The sequence below is a fragment of the Sturnira hondurensis genome, unplaced genomic scaffold (genome assembly GCF_014824575.4).
Source record: "Sturnira hondurensis isolate 20B ecotype Veracruz unplaced genomic scaffold, ASM1482457v3 Scaffold0001872, whole genome shotgun sequence".
Lineage (NCBI taxonomy): Eukaryota > Metazoa > Chordata > Mammalia > Chiroptera > Phyllostomidae > Sturnira > Sturnira hondurensis.
The window spans coordinates 41281383-41307553 of NW_028074503.1; the positions used below are offsets into that span (position 1 = coordinate 41281383).

The following is a 26171-nucleotide window of genomic DNA, read 5'->3' on the forward strand; positions in this document are numbered from 1 at the left end:
GTCTGGGAGGTGTCTCAGAGTGACCCAATTACGGAGCTGATTTAACTCGTAAACACTCTTCCTTAGTGCCTGGCTCCTGCAGCCTCGCCTGGTGAGTATGACAACACCCAGTGTGTCTCGTAGGCACCTTCCAAACCCAGGGCTCGGTGACTTCACCTTACTCAAGTTCAGAGCACCTTGAGTCCGAGCTGCCACCCCGACAGGACCAGTCAGTGTGGGGGTCGGAAGGGCACTTGCCAGTGGGGAGCCTGCCAGCGCTGTGGTGAGCACGCAGACAGCAGTCAGCCTTGAGGTGCCCAGCAAACATGCCTTTGCCATGGAGTTACTTTGGCTTCTCCCCACAGTGCACTTGCTTCAACTTATGGGTGAGTGTGGAGACATTACGTATCAAGAAGAAGAAAGTTGTGCATTCTTAATGTCCTTAACATGCAAAAAATAATAATCATGGTAATGGATTCCCCTTGGGGTCACATGACATTAAGTGATGAAAACAGATTTATGTTGCCAGAGCTTTGTGACTCCCGAAATGCCCTTCACAGGAAGCTCCAGTCTCCAAGTCGGAGAAGAGAGGCCGAGGGCCTTCTGCCGTGTATGGTCAGGGTGGAGCGGGGCGTGTGGGTGACGGGCGGTTCCGTCCTGCTCCGGTGCTGGGCCTCGATCCTCCTCCCCAGTTCAACTCTGTCGGCCAGTGGGAACCGGAAAAGCCGGCCCTGCCAGCTGGGACCCAGTGTCACCCCCTGCTCTCCGCTGCAAGGCCAGGCTGTCATGGGGAGCCTTCCCCAAGTTCTTAGGTCTTCACCTTCTATACTGATGACAGCCCATAGTTGGAGCCCGTCCGTTGGGCCCCGTCTGTCTGGGGCAGAAGCAGTACCTTCATTTACACATACGCAGTGTGGCCCCTGGTTTCTGTGTTTGCGAATGTGGTTTTTAATCACCTTTCAACTGTCTTTTAAAAATTATTCTGTAGGTGAAATAGTTAAACAATCGCTCTCAGAGCTGTAATTCACAGGAAATAGAAGTCACAACTTTACAGTGTGAGTTCAGTAGTTTTTCACACATCCACAGCGTTGCGTGACCGTGACCACTAACTCACTTCAGAGCACTTACGTCACTGCCTCCCGTTGGCCGTCATTCTCAGTCCCCCCGAAGGCCAGGCCCCGGCAACTGCTGGTGTGCGTGTTCCATGCAGATGGAATCGCGTGACCTTGGGCTTCAGGGTCTGGCGTCTCTCATGTGGCGGGTGTTGTCGAGGTTCCTCCCTGTGGTGGTGTGTGCTGGCACTTCCTCCATCTCGTGGATGTATAACAGCCGTAAGGATAGACCACGTTCTCTCCTCCTTCGTCCGTGGGGGCATCTGGCTTGTTCCCACTCTTGGCTGTGTTGTGAAGGACGCAGCGTGGACATTCACGTGCAGTTGGTGTGGACATCTGTGTTTGTCCCTCAGGAGTGGGGTTTCCGGGCCCTGTGGTGGCTCTGTGGCCAACACTCTTCAGATTCCAGACTGATTTCCAAAGCAGCTTTGACCACTTTGTCTTTCTTCCCACAGTCGAGGGTTCAGGTCCCTCCGCCACCCTCCCCGAGCATCGCCGTCTGTCCCCGCCTCTGTGGTCCAAGTCACCCCGGGGTGGAGTTGCACCTCGTCGTGGGTGGGTTTGCGTCTTTCTGAAGAGGAATGATGCTGAGGTCTTTTCATGTTTATGGGCCATTTGTGCATCTTCTTTGGAAAAATATTTAAGTTTTTTGTCCATTTTTAATGGGGTTGCCTTTTTATTGTTGAATTTTAGGTGTTCTTTTTTATTTTTTTAAATATATTTTATTGACTATGCAATTACAGTTGTCCCATTTTCCCACCTTCACTCCACCCTGCCCACCCCCTCCCACCCACATTCCCCACCTTTAGTTCATGTCCATGTGTCACACATGTAAGTTCTTTGGCTTCTCCATTTCCCCTACTGTTCTTGCCCTCCCCCTGTCTATTTTCTGCCTACCGTCTATGCTACTTATTCTCTGTACCTTTTCCTCCCATTGCCCTCCCCCCACTCTGCTGATAACCCTCCATGTGATCTCCATTTCTGTGATTCTGTTCCTGTTCTAGTTGTTTGCTTAGTTTGCTTTTATTTTTGTTTTTGTTTTAGATGTGGTTGTTAATGATTGTGAGTTTGCTGTCATTTTATTGTACATGTTTTTTCATCTTCTTTTTCTTATATAAGTCCCTTTAACATTTCATATCATAAGGGCTTGGTGATGATGAACTCCTTGAACTTGACCTTATCTGAGAGGCACTTCTCTCCCATTCTAAATGAAAGTTTTGCTGGATAGAGTCATCTTGGAGATAGCTCCTTGCCTTTCATGACTTGGAATACTTCTTTCCAGCCCCTTCTTGCCTGCAAGGTCTCTTTTGAGAAATCAACTGACAGTCTGATGGGCACTCCTTTGTAGGTGACTGTCCCCTTATCTCTTGCTGCTCCTAGGATTCTCTCCTTCATTTTACTCTTGGCTAGTGTAATTATGATGTGCCTTATGTATGTTATTTCTTGGGTCCAACTTCTTTGGGACTCTCTGAGCTTCCTGGACTTCCTGGAAGTCTATTTCCTTTACCAGACTGGGGAAGTTCTCCTTTATTATTTGTTCAAATAAGTTTTCCACTCGTGGCTGTTTCTTTCCCCCTTCTGGTACCCCTATAATTCGGATGTTGGAATGTTTAAAGATGTCCTGGAGGTTCCTAAGCCTCTCCTCATTTTTTTGAATTCTTGTTTCTTCATTCTTTTCTGTTTGGTTGCTTCTTTCTTCCTTCTGGTCCACTCCATTGATTTGAGTCCCAGTTTACTTTCCATCACTATTGGTTTCCTGTACATTTTCCTTTATTTCACTTAGTGTAGCCTTCATTTTTTAATTTAATTTGTGACCAAATTCAACCAGTTCTGTGAGCATCCTGATTACAAGTGTTTTAAACTGTGCATCTGATAGGTTGGCTATCTTTTTGTTGCTTAGTATTTTTTCGGGAACTTTGATTTGTTCTTTCATTTGGGCCATTTTTAAAAAGATTTTACTTATTTATCTTTAGAGGGGAAGGGAAAGAGAGGGAGAGAAATATCAGTGTATGGTTGCCTCTTGTGCGTCCCCTGCCGGGAACCGGGAACTGGCCTGCAACCCAGGCATGTGCACTTGACTGGGAATCGAACCGTGATCGTGTGGTTTGCAGGCCCACGCTCAATCCACTGAGCTACACCAGCCAGGGCTGGGCCATTCTTTTGTCTTGTTGTGCCTGTTATGTAGTAAGGGGTGGAGCCTTAGGTGTTCACCAGGGCGCGGCAACCCAGTCACTGGATTGTCATGCTGTCTGTGGGGCAGGGGTCTGAGAGGGAACAATGCCTCTTGCTCTGCTCTCTGCTGGATTTTAGTCACTTCCGCTGCTTCCCCCAAGCAAATTGGGCCCTTTTGGTGCTGATTCCTGTGTGCATGGGTTTGTGTACATTCTACGACCCTGTGGGTCTCTCCAACGAACTCTCCTGTGAGGCTGGGAGTTTCTCCAGGCACCTCAACCCCTACAGGTGTTTTCAATCGGTGTTTTGAGGCCTTATTTCCCCGCGCTGGGACCCTGGGTTGTGCAGTTCATCCCATCCCCAGTTTCGCTTGTTTTATCTGTGCACGAATGTGGGACTGCCCGGTCCTCCAGCCGCCTTGTGTACCGCACCCCTCCACAATCTGCAGCCTTGCTGGGTCCGCTTGCTGTCGCCTTGCACGCCTGGGATCCGCCAGCCTCCACTTTGTCATGACCCCTCTCCCTCCTCCTGGCCTCCCAACTCCGCCCCTCCTACCAGTCTGGATGGATGTTTCTTCTTTAACTCCTTGGTTGTCAGACTTCCATACAGTTCAATTTTCTGTCAGTTCTGGTTTTTTGTTTCTAAATTTTTGTTGTCCTTATTTCGGTTGTGTGAGGAGGTGCAATGTGTCTGCCTATGCCTCCATCTTGGCTGGAAGCCTTGAATTTTAGGTGTTCTTTATGTATCTTTAACGCAAGTCTCATATTATTTATACACATGGTTTGCAGTAGTCTCTCCCATGCTGTTGGTTTTCTTTTCACTTTCTTGATGGTGTCCTTTGAAGTACAATAGTTTTTCACTTTGATGCTGGCCAGTGTATCTATTTTGTTCTGTTGTTGCTTATGCTTTTAGACCAAAGAATCATTGCCTAGCCCAAGTAATGAGAATGTAATTCTGTGTCTTCTAAAATTTCATAAATGTATCACATTTGCGTCTGTATCCAATAGGACCTAATTTTTGCTTGTGATGTGAGCTAGGAGTCCGGCCTCAGCGGTGTGCGTGCGGTGTGGAGCCGGCACCATCTGTCCACGGGCTGCTCTTTCCACCACGGGGCCTTCCTGGCATTCTTCTCAAAAGCCGATGGACCGCAAATGCAAGGTTGCTCCTCTCCGGACTCTGAATTCTGGCCTATCAGTCGTGTGTCTATTTTCGTGCTGGTGCCACACTGTGAGTTTTGAAGTTGGAAAGTGTGAGTCCTCTAACTCTCTGTTCTTTTTCAAGGATCTTTTGGATTGGGGCGGGGGGGAGGCTCCTCTTGCATTTCTGTATAAACTTTAGGAACAGGTTGCTGATTTCTGCAAAAAAGGAAGCTAGGGTTTCAATATGGGTTGAACTGAATCTTTAATCAACTTGGGGGGTACTGCCGTCTAAAAATATTGTCTTACAACCCGTGAACATCAAATGTCTTTTTTCTTCCTGTTTTTAATGCCTTGAGTAACTTTATCTGTCCTCTGAAGATATTTGCTGATAACTGTGAGCAGAATACTGGGCAGAACAGAGAACTGTCATTCATGTATCAGAAATGAAGAGCAAGGTGACTGTATTTCAAATAGTCAAACTTCATGAGTGAAAGTCTGTTTTCTTTTGCTTTATCCTGCTTATATGCCCACTGACTTAGCCATCTAAATACTATGAGGGTTGCATTTAGTTTTTCAACAGTATTATATACACTGTAGTTTTCAGTGCACAAGTCTTTTCACTTCTTTTGTTACACTTATTCCTAAATATTTTCCTTTTTGGTGACACTTTAAATACTGTGTCACCACTCTGGAATTAAGACTCTTCCTTCTTGCGGGTTTGTGGTTGGTGCTGGTGTTTGTTTGCGTCCTGACTCTCCTGGGCTAATTCTGCGCCGTGTACTCCTTCTCATGTGTGGCCACCGAAGCATCTGCCTAGTCAGCTTGGCGGCCACCTGACAGCTGGACAGAGCTCCTTCAGTGGCAGGAGCAACGAGCCTTCCGGCCTGTGCTTCGGCCTCTGTGCGCGTGGCAGGGCGCACCTTCCACCCGCCAGCACATCACACCGTCAGCCTCCTGCCCCCGGTGGCACAGGGTCCCACGGTCAGCCAGGCGAAAGGGAGGATGCGCTTCTTGGGACGGTCCCAGCCCACACAGCCCACGCCTGCCTGGGTGCCCTCCAGATTTCTAAGTGGCAGGCATTTCCAAGCTGCCCATGAACGTCTCACTCCCCAGCGTATCCTTTTCCTCTTTTTTGCATTATAGTAAAATACACTTGACAAAATCTACCATCTGAAGCATTTTTGAGTGTACATTCAGTGCTATTTAGTACATTTGTGGTGTTATGCAGCCATAACATCACCACCATCTACCTCCTTTTGTCTCATGAAAGCGAAACTCTGTGCCCTGGAGACAACTGCTTCCCGCCCACCCCCCCGCCCCTGGCAGCCATTCCACTCGGTCACAACGTTGTCCTGGAGTCACTCAGCTGTCGCACCAGCCGGAACCCCCTCGCTGTTAAGGCAGAATAGTTCCTCGTCGAAGGCACAAACCGCACTTCACGGGTCTGTTCTGAGTCGCGTCTGCAGTTTGGCGATTGTGAAGAAAGCCCCCTGGGGACGTCTCTCTGAGACCCTGCTCTCAGGTTTTCTGGGAATACACTCAGAAGTGGAATTGCTGGGTCAAAGGATAATTCTGTTTTTAATTAGGGTTCTGATTTCTTCGTATCTTCACCAAAACTTGCTTTTTGGTGTGAGCCCGTGTGTTTTGTACAGTGGTCGTCCCGCCGGGTGTGACGCCCAGCATTCCTCGGCGCTCCGGCTCCGGCTCCGGCTTGCCGTGGCACACACCTCGCCTCGGGCATTGTCCCCGGGACTCCTGTCCCCCGAGAGTCTTCAAACATCACAACCCCCTGAAAGAATTTTGAGAATTTCGTCTCTACGGGTGATAACATACGCGGGAGTTGGCATCTAATTTTCTCGCAGTAAATATATAGCTACAAAGTACGTAATTTCTACCATGTTGTGAAAATTTCATTTAAAAATAGAACTTTTCTCGTGGGACCTTTCATCATTAAACAGTTGCCGCTGACTGTCCTTTACAAATGCCGGAGGGGAGGGGTGTCGCCCCGAGTAAGCTCGGCCTCAGGTCCAGTGAAGACAAGCCTGTGAGTGCGGCTTTCCCGGGGACAGCTCCTGGGTGAGGGGCTCTCGGGGGGCCGCGCCCCGTCCTGCCCTCTCGGGGCGGCTGTTAGGCGGCTGGTTGCCAAAGCCGAGGAGAGCGAGGGAGGAAGCGAAGCCTCCGCAGAGCTCGCTGCTCCGGGGTTCGGAACGACACGCCTCGAATGGTCACAACCTGCGGTTAATTCCCACGATCCTTGGAAAGTGGGTTGTGCCCGCCGCCGCCAGCGCTCTTGCTGCTCGCAGGACGCGTGGAGCTGTGCGGACTGCCACTCAGTCCACCGTCCCCGAGGGGCTCTCCGTGGGGCCGGGAGACGGCAACGGCATGCGCTTCCCAGGTGCCGAGCTGTCTTGGGTTTCGGCCACGTCCAGTCTCCTTGGCCCAGGAGGAGCGTCTTGCTCTGGGTCACAGAGCGTTGGCAGTGAGCTCGTTCACTCAGCACCGTGTCACCGCTGTGACCAGGGGTGGTCTTCACCCTGGGAGCACCCGCTGCCACCTCCCCACCTCGACTGTGACGAGAAATTAGATTGGTGGGGAGGGAGGTAGAGAGACAGAACCTTTCTTTTCTGAGGAGGGTGCAGTACCATAATGCTGTTGCTTGTTTACTGTTTTTAAAGGAAATAGAAATGAATTATATTCAGAAGCTGATTGGTTCACTTTTGTTTATTGCCTCTTTACTTTGTGTTTGAGATAATTTTTTTTAATTTTAAGAGGTAACCCCCTTTTTACTGTTCTAGTGTAGGAATAATAGCTGGGTTCAGCTATGAAATATAGTAATTATTATCAAAATAATAATAGAAGGACAGTTTATTTATCTGCAAGCTCTGGGAAATAAGGTGGTATACTTCTGTGAGTTTCCTGATAACAAATGATGTTCCTTTTGAGAGAGTACTTGATTCTTTACCAGTTTTCAAAACAGTGGGTTGTTTTCCTGACCTCATTCAGAAAGTGAAGGATAAATTTTTAGTTATTATAAACAAGTGTATTTATATATACATACTGTATGTGTTCCAGCAGTTATGGTCCTTGCTAATGATCAAATGCACAAATAATTCCATCTTTGGCTGTTGAGAGATAATTTTTTAACCATAAGAAAGAACCAGTCAGAAACGAGAAATATAGTAACTGACATTAAGAATACATTAGATGGGGGCCCTGGCTGGTGTAGCTCAGTGGATTGAGTGTGGGCTTGCGAAGCAAAGGATTGCGGTTCAATTCCCAGTCAGGGCACATGCCTGGATTGCAGGCCAGTTCCCAGCAGGGGACGCACGAGAGACAACCATACACTGATATTTCTTTCCCTCTCTCCTTCCCTTCCCCTCTAAAGATTGAAAAAAAAAAGAATACATTAGATGGGGGTGGGTGGGCTGGAATGGGAGTAAAAGATAGAGAACTGTACTTGAACAACAATTAAAATTTTTAAAAATTTTTTAAAAGAATATACTAGATGGAACCAATAGGAGATTTGATGAAATGGGAGATTGGATCAGTGATTTGGAAGATAAGGTAGCAAAAGCCACCCAATCAAAACAGCAAAAAGAAAAAAATTTAATGAGGGTGGTTCAAGGGACCTCTGGGACAGCATCAGATGTAGTAGTGTTCCGGTATGAGGGTCCCAGAAAGAGAAGAGTGAGAGCAAGGGGTCGAGGACACAATGACCGAAAACTGCCCTAAACTGGTGAAGGAAATGCACACACGTGTGCTGGGACCAGAGAGTCCCAGACAAGATGGACCCAAAGAGGCCATTCCAAGACACATCTTGATTAAAATGCCAAAGATCGGAGACAAAAAGAGAATCTTAAAAGGGGCAAGAGAAAGAGTTACCTACCAGGGAGCTCCCATAAGAATGTCAGCTGATTTCTCAACAGATACTTTGCAGGCCAGAAGGGACTGGCATGTAATATTCAAAGTGATAAAAAGCAGGGACCTGCAGTCAAGATTACTCCACCGGGCAAAGCTGTCATCTAGAATCAAAGGCAGATGAAGAGCTTCCCAGACAGGGGAGGGCTGAAGGAGTTCACCACCGGCAAATCAGTATTACAAGAAACCTTAAAGGGACTTCTTGAAGAGAAGGAAGAAGAAAAAGTGAAAAAGATGAATAAGAAAATGACAATAACTAGATACCTATGAACAATCTCTTTAAATGTAAATTGACTAAATGCTCCAATCAAGAGACACAGGGAGGCTGAAGTGGGCAAGAAAACAAGACCTGGACATGGGCTGCCTCCAAAAGACCCACCTCAGAAGACAGAGAGATTGAAAGGGCAGGGCGGAAAAGATGTCTCCTGCAAATGCCTGCCAACAAACAGATGAGAAAGTTGGGGCAGCAGTGCTTAGACAGAACAGACTGTGAAGCAGAGAGTGTATCAAGACAAAGAAGAACATCGAATGCACAGTAACCAAGATGCAGACCCAACCTGAGGTCTGTTGATCGGCAGGTGGGTGGATGAAGATGTCGTGGTCCAGAGGTGCAATGGAATGTGACTCAGCCGTGAAAAGCAATGAAACCTCTCCATTGGCAGCAACATGGATGGACCCAGAGGGCATTGTGCTCAGTGAAGTCAGTCGGATAGAGAAAGACATATACCAACTAATTTCCCTTACTTGTGGAGTCTAAAAAGCAAAATAAGTAAAAGAAACCAAAAACTAACTCACAGACACAGAGAACAGACCGATGGTTGCCAGGTGGGAGCGGGGCTGGGGAACTGAGTGAAAAAGGTGAAGGGCGAGAAGCGTAGACCCGCAGTCCCAGACGAGCCACAAGGATGGGAAGCGCCACAAGGATGGGAAGCGCAGCCTGGGGAACAGAGTCGGTGATACCGTCAAAACGGAGTGGTGCCAGGTGGGCACCGGACTCTCCTGGGGCATCACTTTGTAAACCGTGTGGTTGTCCTACCACCATGCCGTGCGCTCGAAACTGGTGTAATACTGCATGTGGCCTGGCTCTGGAAAATAAAGAAATGCAGGAGTGGTTAAGATGGTCAAGCTTATGTTCCGTGTATTTTGCCACAATTACGAAGTGGGAAAAATGCTTCTAATTACATCGCATTTCACACCTCTCCTTCCAAACTCTGCAGCTCATCCAACGGAGGTCAAACACAGGTCGGACCTGCGTTCGCCAGGGAGAATCTCTGCTCGCTTTCCCTTAAAATCAAAATTGTTGTGCACCCGAACCCCACATAAGTTTGGAGGACAGTTGCATTTCAGCTTAAAAAAGTCGCACGTCGACATGCTAAGACACATTTGAGGAACGTCATTAAAGGGACTGAGAAACAAATGGAGATTCGTCTTTGACTGAGTGTCACGTGCCACTCTGACAGAGACACGGCTGCGTTCCACATGTGGGGCCTGCGGCGTCCCTCACGGCGACCACAGGGTGGGGCACAGCCCGGGAGGCCGTGGGGCGCGGTGGGGGGGGGGTCTGTGTGCTCCAGAGGAGGACGAGGGTGTGGTGCTCAGTGTGGGGAGACGAGACACTTGTACAGTTCTATCAGACACGATGAAAGTCCTTATTTTATGTATTGGGTGAGAGAGGTGTGCAGTGATTACAAACTAATCGCTGGGGAAGCTGGCAGATACCAGATGTGTGAGAGGGGAAAGGTGATGGGTGACACCAGTGAACATGTCCAGTGTGGCCAGAAGCCAGACCTGGAAAACTTCGCCTCACCCTGGAGTTGTGGGCTTGGCGTCTTACGTCCCAAAAGCTCTGGGGCCCTTGTGGGCCAGCTGTGCTGGGAACAGGGGAGGCCTCAGGTTTGCTCCAGGCCAGCCCTCCCCTGGCCCTGCCGCCCCCCGCCAGGCCCTGGGAGCCCCCATCCTTGCCGCCCTAACTCCGCTGCTGGCGGAGGACTTTGCCAGACCAGTGCTTTCAGGCTGTCCCACTGCTGCGTGAGTCTGGGAGTTTTTTGTTCCGGGGCAGTGCGGGGTGGGGGAGGGGTTTGCTTCCCTTTGCTTTTGAAAAGGGGAATGCCTCGGGAGACTAGTTCTCTGAGTCAGTGGAAGTTGACGTCTGGCCAGTAATTCCCTTAAAACCAGGGGATTTGTGTGTGGGGTCCCCAGGCCAACAACCTCGGGCTTCGGCTTCGTCTAGGAACTTGTGAGAAATGCAAATTCTCGAGCTGCTGGTTGCAGACCGGGGCCGTCCCGGTGCCTGCCCAGGAGCGAGAGCCCGGTGGACCTGTGTGGGGTGAGTGGGTTTGCCTTGACCTGGAGCCCAGAGGACACAGCGACTGGTTCTGTGTAAACACCAGGCATCCCACTTCTGTGTGTTTTGGAACCAGCAGAAGGACTTTGCAGTTGCGCTGAGGAGTGCAGACTGTCCTGCCTGTTGCCAAGTGAGGAAAGCAGCCAGACCTCCGTGCAAACAAACAGAGGTGGCGTCTCTGGACCCCTGCACAGGCCACCCGGTGGGAGGTGACCTGGGGTCCTCTCCTGGAGCTCTGCCCAGCATTGTGGCATCTGAGTCAGGGCCCAGAGGCTGGGAAAGAGGGGCGGGGCGCCTCCCAACGCAGGGGGAGTGAGGAGCATCGCTTTTGAAGAGAGACCTGCTCTGTCCCCCTGTGGTTTGTGAAGCACCCTTTTACCAGGTTTCTTCTTTCTTTCATTTGCTTCCACTTCTGATCCTTTTGAAGTGCCTCTATTTGTTCTTTTTAAAATACAAATTACATCCAGTCACTTCCTTGTTTAAACCAAAAGTGTTCCAGGACGTCCCATGCCCTTAGGAAAAACCCCCAAGTTCAGCTGTGCCTCCTCTGGCCGGTGGGGGAGGGGCACAAGGGATGAGGGAGGAACTCCTGTTTCCTTCCATCCTTGGGTGACGATTCACCTGGACACTGCTTTCTTCCCCTGCGACCTAAGCAGCGGCAGCTGTCCCCTGGGGGCTCCCCAAGCTCCCTGGGGACCCCCGACGGCCACTCTGCCCAGGCCTGTGGAGGCTCGGAGTGCGCTTGTTACTGCCTCTCGGCGCCCTTTCTCGGCTGCTCATTTAGCCCGTGTCTTGCGTTGCAGTTTGGGGCTGAGTTCCGGAGGTTCTCCTTAGACCGGCAGAAGCCTGGCAAGTTCGAGGACTTCTACCGGCTGGTCGTGCACACCCACCACATCGCCCACACCGAGGTCGCCATCGGCTACGCGGACGTGCACGGCGACCTGCTGCCCATCAACAACGATGACAACTTCTGCAAGGCCGTGTCCAGCGCGAACCCCCTGCTCAGGGTCTTCATCCAGAAACGAGGTACTGGGGGCGGCGCCTGCCCCCGGCTGGAGGCGGAGCCGCAGGCCTTGGACTCTCGCCAGTGGCGAGAGATGAGGGGAATCGCGTCTGCTTGGCCAAAACGACTTTATTAGAAAGGCTTGAGAAATGTGTAAACTGCATTTCCCGCTTGAAATAGTGTTGCTTTCTGGTTTTTAAATGCTGAAGAGAAAATGGTATTGATACTTTCAGTATGTGAATTGCAGCAAGTGAATTCAATAACAAAAAGGCCTTAGTGACCCGGGCAGGAAACGTGAGTTTGCCAGTGTGGTTGGGGTTGGGACACGGTGCGCGCCTGCCTGCCTGCCAGTGTCCCTGAGGTTCAGGTGCACTGGGAGTCCTGGTGTTTCCCGAAGCAGCGGGTGGTCGTTGCAGGAAGCGCGTGTGTGACTGGACTGTGTAGGACGTATGGTGCTGTTCAAGGGTCATCTGTGCTGACAGGGAGAGGTACCTGAGGGAGCACTTGACATTCCGAAAGTGGTGTCTGGTGGTGGACTTGGTCATGAGGGCCCCTCCTTCCCCAAGGGCACCTTCTGTTGCAGGTGGGTGCTGAGGGCCCGCCAGGAGGGGAGCGGCTCAGGCCCCTCGAAGCTCACCTCTGTGCTGCTGTGACTTAGAGCTTGGCAGGACGGGAAGGGTCCCCATCTCCAGGTGGTGGGCGGCTCCCTGGGGCGGAGCCTGAGCCCTGGCTGGAAGCAGCAGCCACAGTGTCCTGGGTGGAGGCCCGAGGGCACTCGGGCGGGCTGGTGCCGCTCTCTGCCCAGGTGGTCAGGAGGCCAGTGGGCAGTGCATGCGGAGAGAGCTCAGAGCACGCTGGCCGGTGCTCCGTGGCTGTGAGCCGCTGTGTCTTCTTGTTTGTGGCGACGGAGGCGGCAGCAGACCTCTGGCCTCCGTCTGGCACGAGATCAGAAAGCTCCGCATCTGTGTTCTTGCTGAGCCCAGTGTCCTGCTGCCGGTCTGAGAAGTCAACACAGCTGCCCCTCCTCACAGTGCCGGGGTGGGGGTGGCTGTGGCACCAGGGCCCTCCTCCGCCTCTGCAGGGCCTGGCCCTGCTGTAGCTGCCCCTGCAGCTCCCACTGCGTGGCACGCAGGCGGTGTTCACGCCACCCTCTGCGGAGGGCGCCCACCCACTGCTGTTGGGGCTGGCTTGCCCCCAGCTCTGCCCACACAGGTCACGCCAACTGCTCGTCAGTGTGGGAGGCGAGCAGAAGGCTGAGGCACCTCGTGCACAGCGACCGTTGGGCTTTGCCGCTTGTGGGATGGTGGGGTGGGGCATGGAGAGGGACTGAGGGCGCCCGTCCTCATGACACTTGGCACGTCACAGCTGGGTCCCTGAGGCCGAGTGACGCAGGAAGCTCCGGTCTGGCTTTGCAGGTGGGAACGTGTGAACTTCCACAGCTCTGCCCCTCCCGTGGGGTCGAGCTCCTGCATCCTGGCTTCGTTATCTACTTCTCCTTCCTGTGGCCTCGGAGGACGAGTCAAAGGGGCCCATTCCAGCCCCTCCTGTTCTCAGCCCGAGTGTGTCACCCATAGTCCCTGCCTTTCTCTGCCATGTGACAACAAGGTGCTCCGGGCCCCTGAGTGCCAGCCCTCCGTCTGGCACCTGGTCCCTGGCTGCGACCAGCTGGTCCTCCTGGCCTCCTCTGAGCCCCACGGGCTGTTTTCAGGCGGAAGCAGGAAGATGCTCCAGGGTTCACGGGAGCGTCAGTGTCCTGTCAGGCGCAGTGGGCCTGGGGCCTGGTCACCGCAGGAATCACGGACCTGTGCCGTCGTGCGTGGTAGCCAGATGTCTTGAGAATCAGTCTCAGTAAATCGTTATTATAAAACAAGGTACAGATTGTTATTTACTGTGTTAGTAAGAAAACACCTCGGCCAGCCCTCCCTGCCTGTGGGCTCAGCATCCACGGGGTCAACCCAGCACCGCTCTGTGTTTGCAGACACGTGCTGCGCAGTGAAGCGTGCAGTGAGGCTGCAGTGGCTGCGTCTGCACGGAGTGTGCGCAGACCGTTCCCTCGTCACCCCCCGGACAAGGTGGTGTGACAACGGTCCCCAGGGCATTCGCACTGGGAGCTGTAAGGAGTGCAGAGATGATTTAAAGGACACAGAGGCTGACACAGGTTGTACACCAACAAGCCACGGTTTTAAAGGGGGCTTCGAGCACCGTGGATGTTGGCGTCTGTAGGGGGTCCTGGGACCAGTCCCCATGGACACTGAGGGATGGCAGGCCCATGTGGTCTCGTGTGTTTGCTGCAGTATCTTGATCATCGTCTCCACAGTGACCGTGTGCTGTGATCCCCTGCGTTTCACTTTATTCACTTTAGGGCTCGAGAAACATTGTTCTGAGACTCGCTCCCAAGCCCCGTGAGGCTGCCCAGGGCCTCGTGCCTCAGGCTGTGGCCCCCAGTGGGCACCCAGGGCTCGGACCACAGGCCACAGCCGACTGGGCCGTTCTGCCCAGGAGCCTGGCTGGGGCTTTTCCTGAGGACGCGGGAGGGGGTTTCTGGCCGTGGGGCGCGGCACTCCTGCCAGGCTTTTCCGCCTCTCCCCAGGCTGGCTGCTGTCGAAAGCTGTGGCTTTTCCTCGGCTCAGTGAGTTCCTATGCCTTCGCCCACTCTGGCGAGACGGTCGAGAGGTGACAGAGGCAGCGTCTGGGGTCACAAGCCCAGCCGGTGTCAGGGAAGCCCTTCTCTCTGTGCCCTGTGCGCCCCTGTCCTCCCCGAGACGCCGGCCAGAGAGCGAGCGGGACGAGACCCGCAGAGACAACGGGAGTCCGTTTTTCTGATTCCCGCAGGATAAACAGGAAGTGCAAACACCTACCACATGGTCACTTCACCTGCCAGCGGGTGCTGGACTCTTGGTGTTTGGGAGACGGGCCTTTCTGTGGCCCGGGCCCGGCCGGCAGTGCAGGTGGGACCGTCACTGAGCTCCAGCTGCTGTCTGTCCCTGGGACCTGGGCCGCCCAGGGCACCAGAGGCTGAGGAAGCCTTCCGTGTGCCGCAGAATTCCAGAACCATCAGAGCACGCACACTGTTTACTTTGAAACCAGCCTGACTATAGTGCATTCACATGTATTTGTTCACTGTTCCCTGGCCCTTGTTGGGGTCCCTGGAATGAGGAAGACACATCTGTACATTTTGCTTTATTAGAAGTTACATGTTTGGGAGCTGGGGTGAGGGGCGGTCTTTGCGATTTCACTTAAGCGAGTTGCCGGAAAAGACAGTGAGGGGTGTTTTCCAGTTACCTGCCTGGAACTGTGGGGACCGTGTGGGGCCATCAGCAGGACCTTAGGGCACCGGGCCTGTCAGTGCCCATCCGGACGGACGGCTCTTCTCGGACTCTTCCTGGAAAGTAGCCGCATCTTGGGCTTTCAGTTGGGGCTTGCCTTGAAGCAGGAAGCCCTCCATGCGCCTGGCGTTACAGCCGTGTTGCCGGTTTCTGTCCCTGCCCCGTCTTACACTTTGCTCAGACCCAGCCAGGCTGCCGAGGCCGGCTGAGCTGAGGGCAGGGCGCGGGCTGGCCAGGTTGGGCCCCGTGTCTGCAGGCCCCGGGGCTCCACGGCCTTCACTTTCTCCTGAGACACATTTGCTCCTTCCCTTGTCACCGATTCCTGGGAGTGTTTGTATTTGGAGAATTTCTTTCTTTCTGTTTTATTTTTAATTGAAGAAGAGGGCAAACCCTCTCCCACCACCTCCTGTGGGAAGATGCAGGAACAGACGTTTGACCCTCAGCCCCTCCCCACCCCCAAGTGGGAATGATGGGAGAGAATGTGCTGATGCAGCTCCTGGAACGGGAAACGGAGCCGCCCACCGGCCGGGAGCCCGGGGCTCGTCCTGAACGGACGGACGGCTGCCCTGAGCAGCTGCGGGCAGCGCTGTCCACCTGTGTCCGGGCAGCATCTCCCCGCCACCGATCCCACCTTCTGACAGCCCAGCAGCCCCCCTGGTGTGTAAATGGCCAGAGTTTGCACAGTGGAATTGGATTCTGTTCTTCTCATATTTATTTTCTAATTACATGTACTTTTACATATTCAAGTCCATAGTATATTTATAGTTTGGATTCATGCATTAAAAAAACTGAACATCCTAACCATGTCCTATGCCATTAAATTCTTTGTGAAAGTTTTTGTTTTGAAAGTCTTTTCTGTTTATAGCGTATTTGTAAAAGGAAATCAAAACCATGGAAACAGCCCCCACTCTGAGGTGACCACTGTCCCCATTTTGGTGGGGTCTAGCGTCCATGTCCAGACTGGGAGGTGACGTGTGTACTGTAGGGATTATTCTAGCCCAGAGGGACATTTTTCACCTTCTGTACATGTAGTTAGATGTATGTCACCCTTTTAACGGACATATCGGTTGGTCGTGTGAATGTCACAAAAGGTAACCAGTTCCTTAGTAACTCATGTTTCAGCCATTCCAGTTTCTCACTATCATGAACGTGTGGGCTGCTGCAGTGCAGGTTGGCTGGCAGTCCTTGTGGGACTAAAGGGCACGTGTATTCACGCATGTTCTGGACCACGTGTTTGTGGTCAGGGCGCCCGTCTTCAGCAGGGCGTGAGCAGAAGGACTTTGAATTGGAGAGCTTGTGGTGGAAACAGATGGGCCTTGAACTGAGCCTGTGCCACGCTGTGGGGGAGGCCTGCGAGGTGTGGGGTGGGGTCTGCCCTTCTGCTAGGACCACACCCAGCGTGGCCGGCCGCAGACCCCGCGAGTCTGGGACCCCCATCAGCGACTGCCCTGCCCCCCACACCTGGTGTTCCAGGTCCTGTGGTCAGAGGGCCCCGTGCAGCCTGGCCTCACTGAGTGGCAGAGGACGTCCCCAAGGCGGGGCCACGCTGGGGACAGGTGGCTTCCCTGGAGGCCAAAGTGTTGGTGGCTGGACTGGCCCCCTCACTGTTTCTTCTCTGTCACATGGGAGGGGCTCACTGTGTCAAGGACACATTTATTCAGGCTGGTTCGCAATGAGGACAAGCTTGAGGATCCCCATGTTTGACAGGAAATAGGGCCCAGCAGAGTCTGGGGCTCTTTCCGTGGTTAAGCCTGTGACCCTGACCCGAGTGGCAGCTGTCAGGCCACTGCTGTTGGTGGGATTTCTCTCTGGAAGGAAGAGAGGCCAACTCCTCGGAGGATGAACCACACCATGTCTGCCTGCAGGTCAGGGCTCTGGGCCTGTGCGGCTTTTGGGGTGGGGGTTCCTTGATCCCAGAATGGCTCTGCTTGGGACAGTCCATGGCCCCCCCTCCCGTGTGCCTGACCTCTGGGATGGAGCTGGGGTCGCAGAGCCCTAGTCCCCCCGCCCGCCCCCGGCCATGCAGGCTGCACACTGGCTGCTGGCACCGCGGTGTGCGCGCAGGTTCTCCTGGGGCGGTGGGTGCACAGCAGATCCCTGGAGGTGGGCGGGCCCTGTGTGGCGGCCTTGCTCTGTCCAGCGGGGACGAGGGGAGGCTCTCTGTGCAGTGGCTCCTGCAGCAGGTGCGGTTCAGGAGGGTCCTGCTGCGTCTGGAGAGTGTGGGGTTAAAATCTGGCTCTATTCAGAAGCTGAAAGAACAAGGGCCCCCACCCCCCACCTGCTCTGGGACAGAAGGGGTTAAATTCATGCTGCGAGGCCCTGGTGGGGGTGGGTGGCCACGGGTGCTGCCACAGGGTTTGGCCTCTGGTGCCTTCCAAAAGTGGGTCCATGCTCTGTTCCCCTTTGACCCAGAGGGTGGTGCCTGGCTCAGCCCGACAGCACCCTGACATCTGGACCCTCCCGAAGGCCACTGATCGAGAGCCTCCGCCGCCCTCCCTGGTGCCCACTCAGACACAGCAGACGCCCATGGCGCATCGCTGTGGAGTGTTCAGTGGACAGAGGGTCTTGCCTGTACCCGTTTGGAGCCCAGAGATGTAAAAATTTCCACCCTGGCCGCTCCTCTTTTCCAGCAGCGTAAGCAAGATCGGGATTTCCTCCTGCGCGACAGTTTGTCTTCCTGTTTTCTCCCAGTGCCTCTGCGCTGTCCACACCGTCCTGTGGGAAAGGGCCTCAGCACGGGGCTCCACCTGCCCCCGGGTTCCTGTGCACGCCAAGCCCTTCGCAGCCTCTACCAGATGCAGACAGAACTGGGGTGGGGCTGACGGTTGGCTTTGCAGCGGCCCACTCCTGAGCTGCTCTCTGTGGGGCCATGGGTGCAGGGCGTGCCCAGCCTCCTCGGAAGCACAGGGTGTGGCGGTGGGTTGGGGGCCTGTACGGGGCGGGGCGGGGAGGTGCTCCCCCCGTGTACTGAGTAACAACAGAGGCTGGGTTTTATTGGGGCAGAGCACTCACAGCATGAAGTTACCAGTGTAGCCGTGGGTAACTGCTACTCAGCACCTTCAAGCTCATTCACTGTGTTGTGTGCCCACCGCGCCTCTCCCGAATGGGTTCCTTTTCCCATCTGGGACGGTTGCGGTACAACAGTACCCACTTGGCTGAGTCAGAGTCAGATTCCAAGCAGCAGCCCTGTGCCTGGGAGTGTAACCCTCCTGTAACATGTGCATGGACACATTCACAAGTGAGATCTGTCCACAGTCTTGTGAGAAGTTCCAAATCAAAGCAGATCACAGAAAATTACTGTCGCCCCCACAGCCCCTCTCTGAAGCTGTGAAGCCCCAGAGGCTGTCTGCCCACAGGGACAGGAGCGGGACAATGGGTAGGCTTTGGGCTGGGGAGCCTCCTCACCCAGAGGGACATGCTGGAGGTGCCTTCCTTGGGCCCCCTCCTGTCCTCGTGTCTTGGTGTCACTGGACCCTGGGCCATGCACACAGCAGGCCCACCTGCTGCCCTGGAGTGGCCCTCTGTGGCATCAGACCTGCCCTGCCCAGGCCGAGGCTCCCCCAGGGCTGCAGTTGGCTGGGGCCCCTCCTGGGCTCCTAGTGGCCCCGCCTACCCCGGTGGGACCTCAGCGCAGAGACCACCGAAAACCAGGGTGTGTCGAGGCCACTAGCCTCTTGGCAGCGCGTACCTGAGCAGGGGTGCACTGTGTCCCCCAGGGCCTTCTTTGGGGGCCATGAACAGTGGGAGGTAGCAGTGAGTGCACCAGGGACTGTTGACCTGTGCAGACTCACACGTGAGCTCAGTGGCGGGTGGGCCAGGCGCCGCACCACGTCTCAGTCCAACCATCTCAGAACCTGGTCTGGAAGCTGGTGCTCTGCCCCTCCTCTGGGAGGCAGGTCTCACATAACAGAGGTGACATGGGGACACCCACCAGGCCATGTTCCTCTGGGGTCTTCAAGGTCTGGTGAGTGGAGACACAGGCCAGAGCTGGACTTCAGGTCACCGTGGGGGCCCTTCCCCCAGCCTCTCTCTCCGGTGCTGCTGGTGTGGAGACGCATGCCCAAGGGGCCAGTGCCGGGGGAGGCTCAGCGCGGCCGAGACAGTGGCCCAGTAGCACTTGGGGCTGCCCTGTGGCCCTTGCCAAGGAAGGGCTGGTGGCTGGCGGGTCTTGTTCTGCCCGGAGCCTTGGCTGAGCTGAGATGGGACGGGGACCTGGCTGGCACCCCCGGGGCCCTTGTGGGCTCCTCAGTTCTGCGAAAGGAAAGGAGACAGTGGGTGTGGCACCTTGGCCACATGGCCACAGCTGCTGCTGTGCGTCCGTCGATGGAGGGTCCGCGCCACGTGTGGGGCTTGCCTGCCAGCAGTTATTTTCAGCTGTTTGATTACAGTCGTCCCGTCTGGTCACTGCTGCCACGTCCTGTAAACAGGCTGAATCACAGCCCTGGGCTTCAGAGGCAGCTGGGAAGGGGAGGGGACCGGAGCTGGGCTTGGCCTTCAGCATGGTGTGCAGGGCTGCAGGGTGGGGGCCCCCGAGTGTGGCTCGTTACCCGGCCGGGCTGGACAGCTGACTGACAAAGCTAGTTAGCCCCTAGAACGGCTACTGTCTTGGTTCCAGGTGTTGGAAGATGGGTTGCTAGTCCTTGACGTGGGCCACAGGAGGGCCTGTGGTCACCCACACCCCACCGCTTGGGGTCACTGAGCCTGAGACCTGAGAGGAAGTCCTGTCTGACCGCATGCACATCACGACTCAGGAGTATAGGAACCTGGTTGAGCAAGAGGGGTGGGCTGAGTCCCAGGCACCGGCGTCGGCCGTTCCTGCCGCCTGCCTCTGCTGAGTGTTCGCAGTGTAGGCTCCTTCTTTGTGTCCAGGGCGCTCCAGTCCCACACCCGGAGACCACTGGCGTCCTCCCACTGTGGGGCTGCTGTGGCACCTGCACAGGTCCGCAGTTCAGTGACCTGTCTCCTCTGCTTACCAGTGTGTGGCCTTGGCAGGTCACTTCGTCTCCCCTGTGCCTCGGCTTCCTCACCTGTCAAAACCCGTTCGAGGTGATGAAATATTAGGAAACCTCTCAGAACAGGGTCCACACATCAGGCTGTGCCTCGCGAGTGTGAGCAGCCACGCCCCTTCCTGTGGCCCGGGAGGTGTGACGAGCATTCCTGGCCTCTGAGCAGCAGGAGGGAAGGGCTGGCTCTGCTGGCTCCCTCCCCACCTGAGCCACCACTGCCCAACGCCTGTCCCCAAAGTGCGGAGCGTCTCCCTGGCTACCGCTGTCACCAGGCCCCCCAAAGCTGCCGTTTTCACGCTGCCTGTGGGCGCCAGCTCCCGGCACCTGGAGCAGAGTGTAAGGGCATCGAAGCCCCGGCTGAAGGTGGAGTGTTCATGGGGGAGGGGTCAGGTGTGCAGGGCCTGTTGCCCCTCCCCCCATGCAGAGTCAGGCTTCCTGGTCTCATTGTGGAAAGAAGCCCCACTGGATTTCAAGACCATCACAGCAACTCTTATTGGACTCTTCCTTGATTTGTTAAGATGGTTCTGAACCAGAAAAGGTGTGAAGACATTGGGTCGGAAAGCGTATTTTAGGGATCGAGGGCAAACTTTTACAATGATCTTGTGCAAGTTACTGTGTAGGTGAAGGTGTTCAGTTCAACTTGGCAGTTGCTCAAAGTGTTAAGCATCGAGTTAACATGCGACTCAGCAATTCCACTCCTACACATAGTTTTACTTTTTCCTTTCCCACCTGGATGCCTTTGATTTCTTTCTTTTATTTTTTAAAAGATTTTATTTATTTATTTTTAGAGAGAAGGCGAAAGGATGGAGAGAAACATCATGTGTTTGCCTCTCATGTGCCCCCTACTGGGGTCCTGGACTGTAACCCAGGCCTGTGCCCTGACTGGGAATTGAACCTGTGACCCTTTGGTTCACAAGCCAGCACTCAGTCCACTGAGCCACATCAGCCAGGGCTGGATGCCTTTGATTTCTTTTTCTTTGTTTTAATCTTTTAAATAAAATTTTATTTATTCTTGTAGCGGGGGAAGGGAGGGAGAAAGAGAGGGAGTGAAATGTCGATGTGAGAGGGAAGCATCACTTCTGGTGCCTTGACTGAGGACTGAGTGTGCAGCCCAGGCAGGTGCCCTGACCGGGGATTGAACTGGTGACCTTTCAGTTCGCAGGAAAACCCTAACCCACTGAGCCTCACTGGTCAGGGCCGACTTCTGTTTCTTGCTGAATGCCCTGGCTAGAACCTCCAGTGTAGGTCAGATAGAAGAGCAGGCGCCCTTGTCCTGTTAAGGGATGGTCGCTGGCTCCAATTTGGTATGAAAAGGAATTCCCAGTTTGGGTTGTGGTGAAGGAGGAAACTTCATTCAGTGCGAAGCAGCACAGCCATGCAGCTGCCCAGGCCTGCTCTGGTCGGCTCCACATGCAGGTTTGGTGTGCTCGGCCCTGTGCTGGCAGGATGTCTTCTTTGGTGTTGCAGGTCGGGTTGTGGGGAAATGCAGTCAGCAGTCTGCAGAGGGGAAGGAAGGTGCCCTCTGAGAGCCATAGGGCACCCGGCTTGTACAGACAGAAAGCCCCTCTGCGGGTCCCTGAGGCATCTGTTCTTGTGCAGAAGAAGACTCCAAATCCTCACAGTCTGATTGGTCCAAAAGGCACTGTCACGATTGGTCAGCATGGAGCCACTAGATTGGTCAGTGGGATGCTGATGGGGCTATAGCTGCACAGTCCGGATTCAGTGGGGAAAGCCTTGGTCCTGTTGGTTGAAGCAGGATCCCAAAAACCCGCTGTAAGGGCTGCTCTGATGCCAGGAACCGGGGGCAGGCAAGCAGGTCCATGTGGGCTGCTTCCTGTCATGCGGTTTGCATGAGGGCCGTCCCACCCCCCCACCCCCCACCCCGGGCAGGAATGGCTCCTTTTCAGCCACCAGTTAAGGCACCAGGAGCTCCTCTTGGTAGGTCCCTTCTTTCTCAGGGTCCACAGTGCTGCTATGGACCTGGGGGTGAAAGCACCCAGTCTTCCCTCAGTGAGCATGGGGTTCTAGTGTTTGTTACGTCAGGGCAAATGCCTTTGGGGGAGGGCGGTGTTCTTACTTCCATCTCATTTGGGAACCAAAAAGGATCAAAGACAGCAGAGCTACCTGACCACTGACATAGTTATAAAAAGAAAGTCCATAAAAACAAGAGTTAAAACACTTTCAGCCATGTCAACATTCCCTGCGTGCACGTCATTGGAATCGAGCTGCGGTTTGTGTCTGTCCGTGTGGTGTCCTGGTGTCCCTGGGCTCTCGGCCCACACCAGGGCGTCGGAGCCGACTTCCTGGCTCGGGGAATTTAAACTATATACCACAGCTCTATTTAGAGGATCAGTTGCATTGTATTTTCCATTCCTTTTTGTTTAAAAGTCATACAAAACGTTGTCAAGGCTGGTTTGGGTAGAGAAGGGTCATTATGACTGGTTTTGCTAAATTCTCATCTTTGTGGTCTGGGGAACAGTGGGGTGCGGAAGCCAGAGGAATGTGCAGAAACCAGCGAGGTGTCACCGGCCTCCTGGGAGCAGTGCTGGTTATTCATAGCATAGAGACGGAGACGGAGACAGGCCCCTGACAGTACTGGGGTGGGATGTGTGTGTGAGGCTGGCTCAGCTGACAGCGGGGTTAGCTGGTCCCACTCTGTCGTGAAGGGGGGGCCAGCATGCGCCCTCAGGGCCACGGAGAGTTTCCTAAATGTGGAATAAAGGAAGGAGGAGACCCTGGCAGTTTTGCATCTTTGGGTTTTTCAGTTTTATTGTTCAGAAGCAGTTTTGGGAAGACCAGCATATTTCCCCACTGTGACCCTCCTGTGCCCCTCCCCCCACCGCTCATTCATAGCCTGTTTGACAGAAATCAGCTGTCACTGTCAGTCACTGACTTTCACATGGCCACCTCTCCTTCTTCCTCAGTTTCCCTTCAGATCCTTCTTCAGACAGGGGGCTCACAAGGGTGGGCCAGGATGGAGTCCGAGAGGGGGGACACCTGGGCCACATGAGGCTGGAGGAGGGGCCTCTGGTGGCAGATGAGGCACCTCGGTGCTTTATGTCGGGCTTCAGTGCTGCGCCCAGCACGGGAAAGTCAGGCTGTGGCAGGGACTTGGAAAGGTGTCAGTGGGCGTCTGACCTGCCCACCCAATGACGGCAAATTTCTAAGGAAGCGATCCCGGTGTCGGTGAGCTGCGGGAGTATGCCGGGCTGTGGGGTGACTGGTGCAGCCCAGACTTGGGCCGGATGCTTCAGGAGGGGACGCAGCACCTGTGGCTGAAGGGGGGGGTCTTCAGGTCCTGGGTGACCCCCTGCTTCCGGCCTGTTTCCCCGCCAGTGGGGGAAGGGTGCAGTCAGATGCGGGTACGTGGGATCTCGCTGTGGGGCAGGTGTCAGCATCCTGCGGTCCAGCTCAGGGACAGCCGCATGGTCCCACTTGTCCGGCGAGGCCCTGCATCACCTCACATAGGGAGGGGCAGGACCCTCGGCTGGAGGGCCAGAGTGGCAGGCGGCCCCTACCAAGCAGGATGAGGAACAAGGCCAGGCCTCCTCTCAGCTCTGGGGCCCAGGGTCTGACCTGGGTTGGGGACACTGGGGGAGAAGGGTTCAGGCATCTCCACGGGAATTCTGTGTCCCTGATCGGAGGTGCTGGACTGTGCCTACCCCACCCCTGCTGGCCAGCTCGTGTGACCCTGTCTTCACACGGTGCTGGCTGTCTAGTTTCAGGCCGGCCACTCGCTGGGCTATAGGCTGAGGCTGGCCTTCCCAGGAAGGCTGCCCCGGGGTCTTGGGTGTGCAGGTGCGGGACAGTGATGGGCAGCAGCTGGGCCAGGCCTGCTCCTTACACCATGCCAAGGACCCCGCCACCAGTGAGATGGAAACAAGCCAGTTTAAAACCGATGGTCCTTCTGGAAATGTCCAGGGCAGCTGCAGACCCTAGCACTGGGTAGTTCCCAGCCCTGCTGCAGTTAATGTCACCAGGACTGGGAAGAACAGGGACCTTGCATCCTGGGCTCCACCCTGAGCCTGGTCAGATCGGTCTGGGGAGTGCCCGGGAGCTGGGCACGTGCCTCAGGGTCCCCCTTGCTCTCGGCATGGCCGAGAACCCACACAGCGTGAGTCCATTCCCCAGGCACAGCGCCAAGAGCTATCCCATGGGCCATGCTGCCCGTCCCTGCCTGCTGTCACCCAGCTGTCACTGCCTCACCCTGCTCAAAACCCTGGTTGGCAGGGCTGCCAGGACTGAACACCTGGAGCAGGGTGCGCAGCTGCCTACAGCCCCTCTCTGCAGAGTGCTGGACATTCGCTACGGCCAGAGGCACAGTGGGGCTGCAGGCAGACCTCTGCCTCCTGCGAGGCAGCTGCGCAGGCCCAGGGGAGCCTGCGGGGCTGGGCAGGGCTGAGCCACAGCCGTCTGGATTGCAGTGCTTAGCCAGCTGCACCCACACCTCCCAGAGCCCCCTGCTCTCCGAGGCTGGTGGTAACAGAACACGTCCCTGTAAGGAGAGGAATGTTCTCCCCTGCTGGGCTCCGGGGCCTGCCAGCCTGGCTGCAGGTGACTGCCCTGTGCCCTGGCCTCGCTGTGTTGGAGGCTGCCTCACTGAGTGACACCTGGGTGATTTTTCCTCCCACGATGACTGAGTAAAAATGTCACCTCCTGGTTAAAAAATGTGACTGCAAGCATCTTTCAGGCAGGCAAGGGGGCCACGCCTCATGGGCCTGGCCCTGGGCACAATGCCAGGAGGTTTGGTGAGAAATGCCCCCACGTGGGCTCCAGGCGGAACCCTGAGTTCTGATTGGTGCTTTCTTCTCAGCCTCCCTCTGTGGCTTCTGCAAAAATGTGGGAAATTGGAGGGTTGGCTCTCTTCTGCCCTGGACTTGGCATGTCGCCCCCCCGCCCCCCACCAGCCCAGGTCGGCTCCCTCCCACTGCTTCCGGGACCTGGCAAGAAACCACGGGCTGTTCTGGAGTTGACATGGTCCTGTATGTGGGAGGGAGGGGTGGGCTCAGGAAAGGACATTCAGGGGTCACCTTGGAGGCTCCAGGTGTCCCTCCGCTCATTCATCTTTGGTCTCTGTCCCTTCTGAGCGGCAGGGACCCCACACGCCCCTCACCAGGTGAGCCTCCATCACCCTCATTGGCTGACCGGGTCTTTTGCTGTGGAGGTGGAGACGCTCCGTGGTTTCCCAGAAAAACTGTGATAAGAGGTTGGTGCTGAAGGTGATGCTCCTTCAAACTCAGTTCCCACCCGCCCAGCCCTTTTCGAATCACTGTTCTGGGCTGGCCCCGGCTGAGAGCAATGGCCACCCACGACCAGGGAGTGTGCAGCCGGGGCTGCCTGCTAGCCAGCAGGTCCTACGGGCTCTCAGCCTCTGGGCTCCCCTCTGCATCCTGGAGTGCAGAGGGCTCTGGGAAGGCTCCTGCCGTGAATGCCACTGAGGATACGGAAGGGGCTTGGGGCTGCGCTCAGAAGGCCAGTGAGCTCAGGGAGGACTTGGCCCCAAAGGCACTGAGCGCAGTGCTTCAGCCGGAGGCAGAGTTTCTGCCCTTGCACCCGGTGGTTGGGCCTTGGGAGCCACGCTCTGCTGGGGCGGAGTTTTTACTGAGAATGTCTTTTAGCTGATGGCTGTCGGAAGTAGTGCACGGGTCCCTGTGACTCTGCTGCCACCCCCTCGGTGACCACGTCGGACTCCCTGGCGCTCCCAGCCATGTCCTGGCCATGTGGGCTCCTGTGGCTTTCAGGAGTGGATCGCAGAACTCCATCCGGTACAACAGGACACGGAACAGCCGCTGCTCCTGCCTGGGGTGGGACGTGCTGTCTCCTGGGACTGCAGGCTGGCTGGGTGTGTCTCCTCTGTTTCCAGGGCTGGGAAATGGCCACTTGCCCGGACAAAGGTTTGCTCGGCCAGTCCTCCCCAGAGCGCCCCAGCCTGGGGCCACCCGGGGGCCTGGTGCCCAGAGGGCTGGCTGTGTGGGTGCTGGGCCTCCCCAGGCCAAGGCCCCTGGAGCTGAGGTCCTGCAGCAGCTGCTGGCTTTGTTGTTCGGGGCTGTGGGGGGCAGTTCATCTTCAGTTTTGAAGGGAGTAGGAAATGCACTTTGGAAGTGGAGTGACAGGTTTGGAAAAGCACATTCTATGTTCAAACTGGCCACAGGGACACGTCCATCAGTCTCTT

General features: G+C 55.2%; 1 protein-coding gene across 1 annotated transcript in view; it reads left to right on the forward strand.

Moving 5' to 3' along the window:
* Nucleotides 1–26171, forward strand: part of PARD6G (par-6 family cell polarity regulator gamma) — a 52730-nt gene that overhangs the window by 10590 nt on the left and 15969 nt on the right. Inside the window, exon 2 of the mRNA XM_037036248.1 lies at nucleotides 11468–11690. Coding sequence (XP_036892143.1) covers nucleotides 11468–11690 — 223 coding nt within the window. The remainder of the gene's footprint in view (nucleotides 1–11467; nucleotides 11691–26171) is intronic.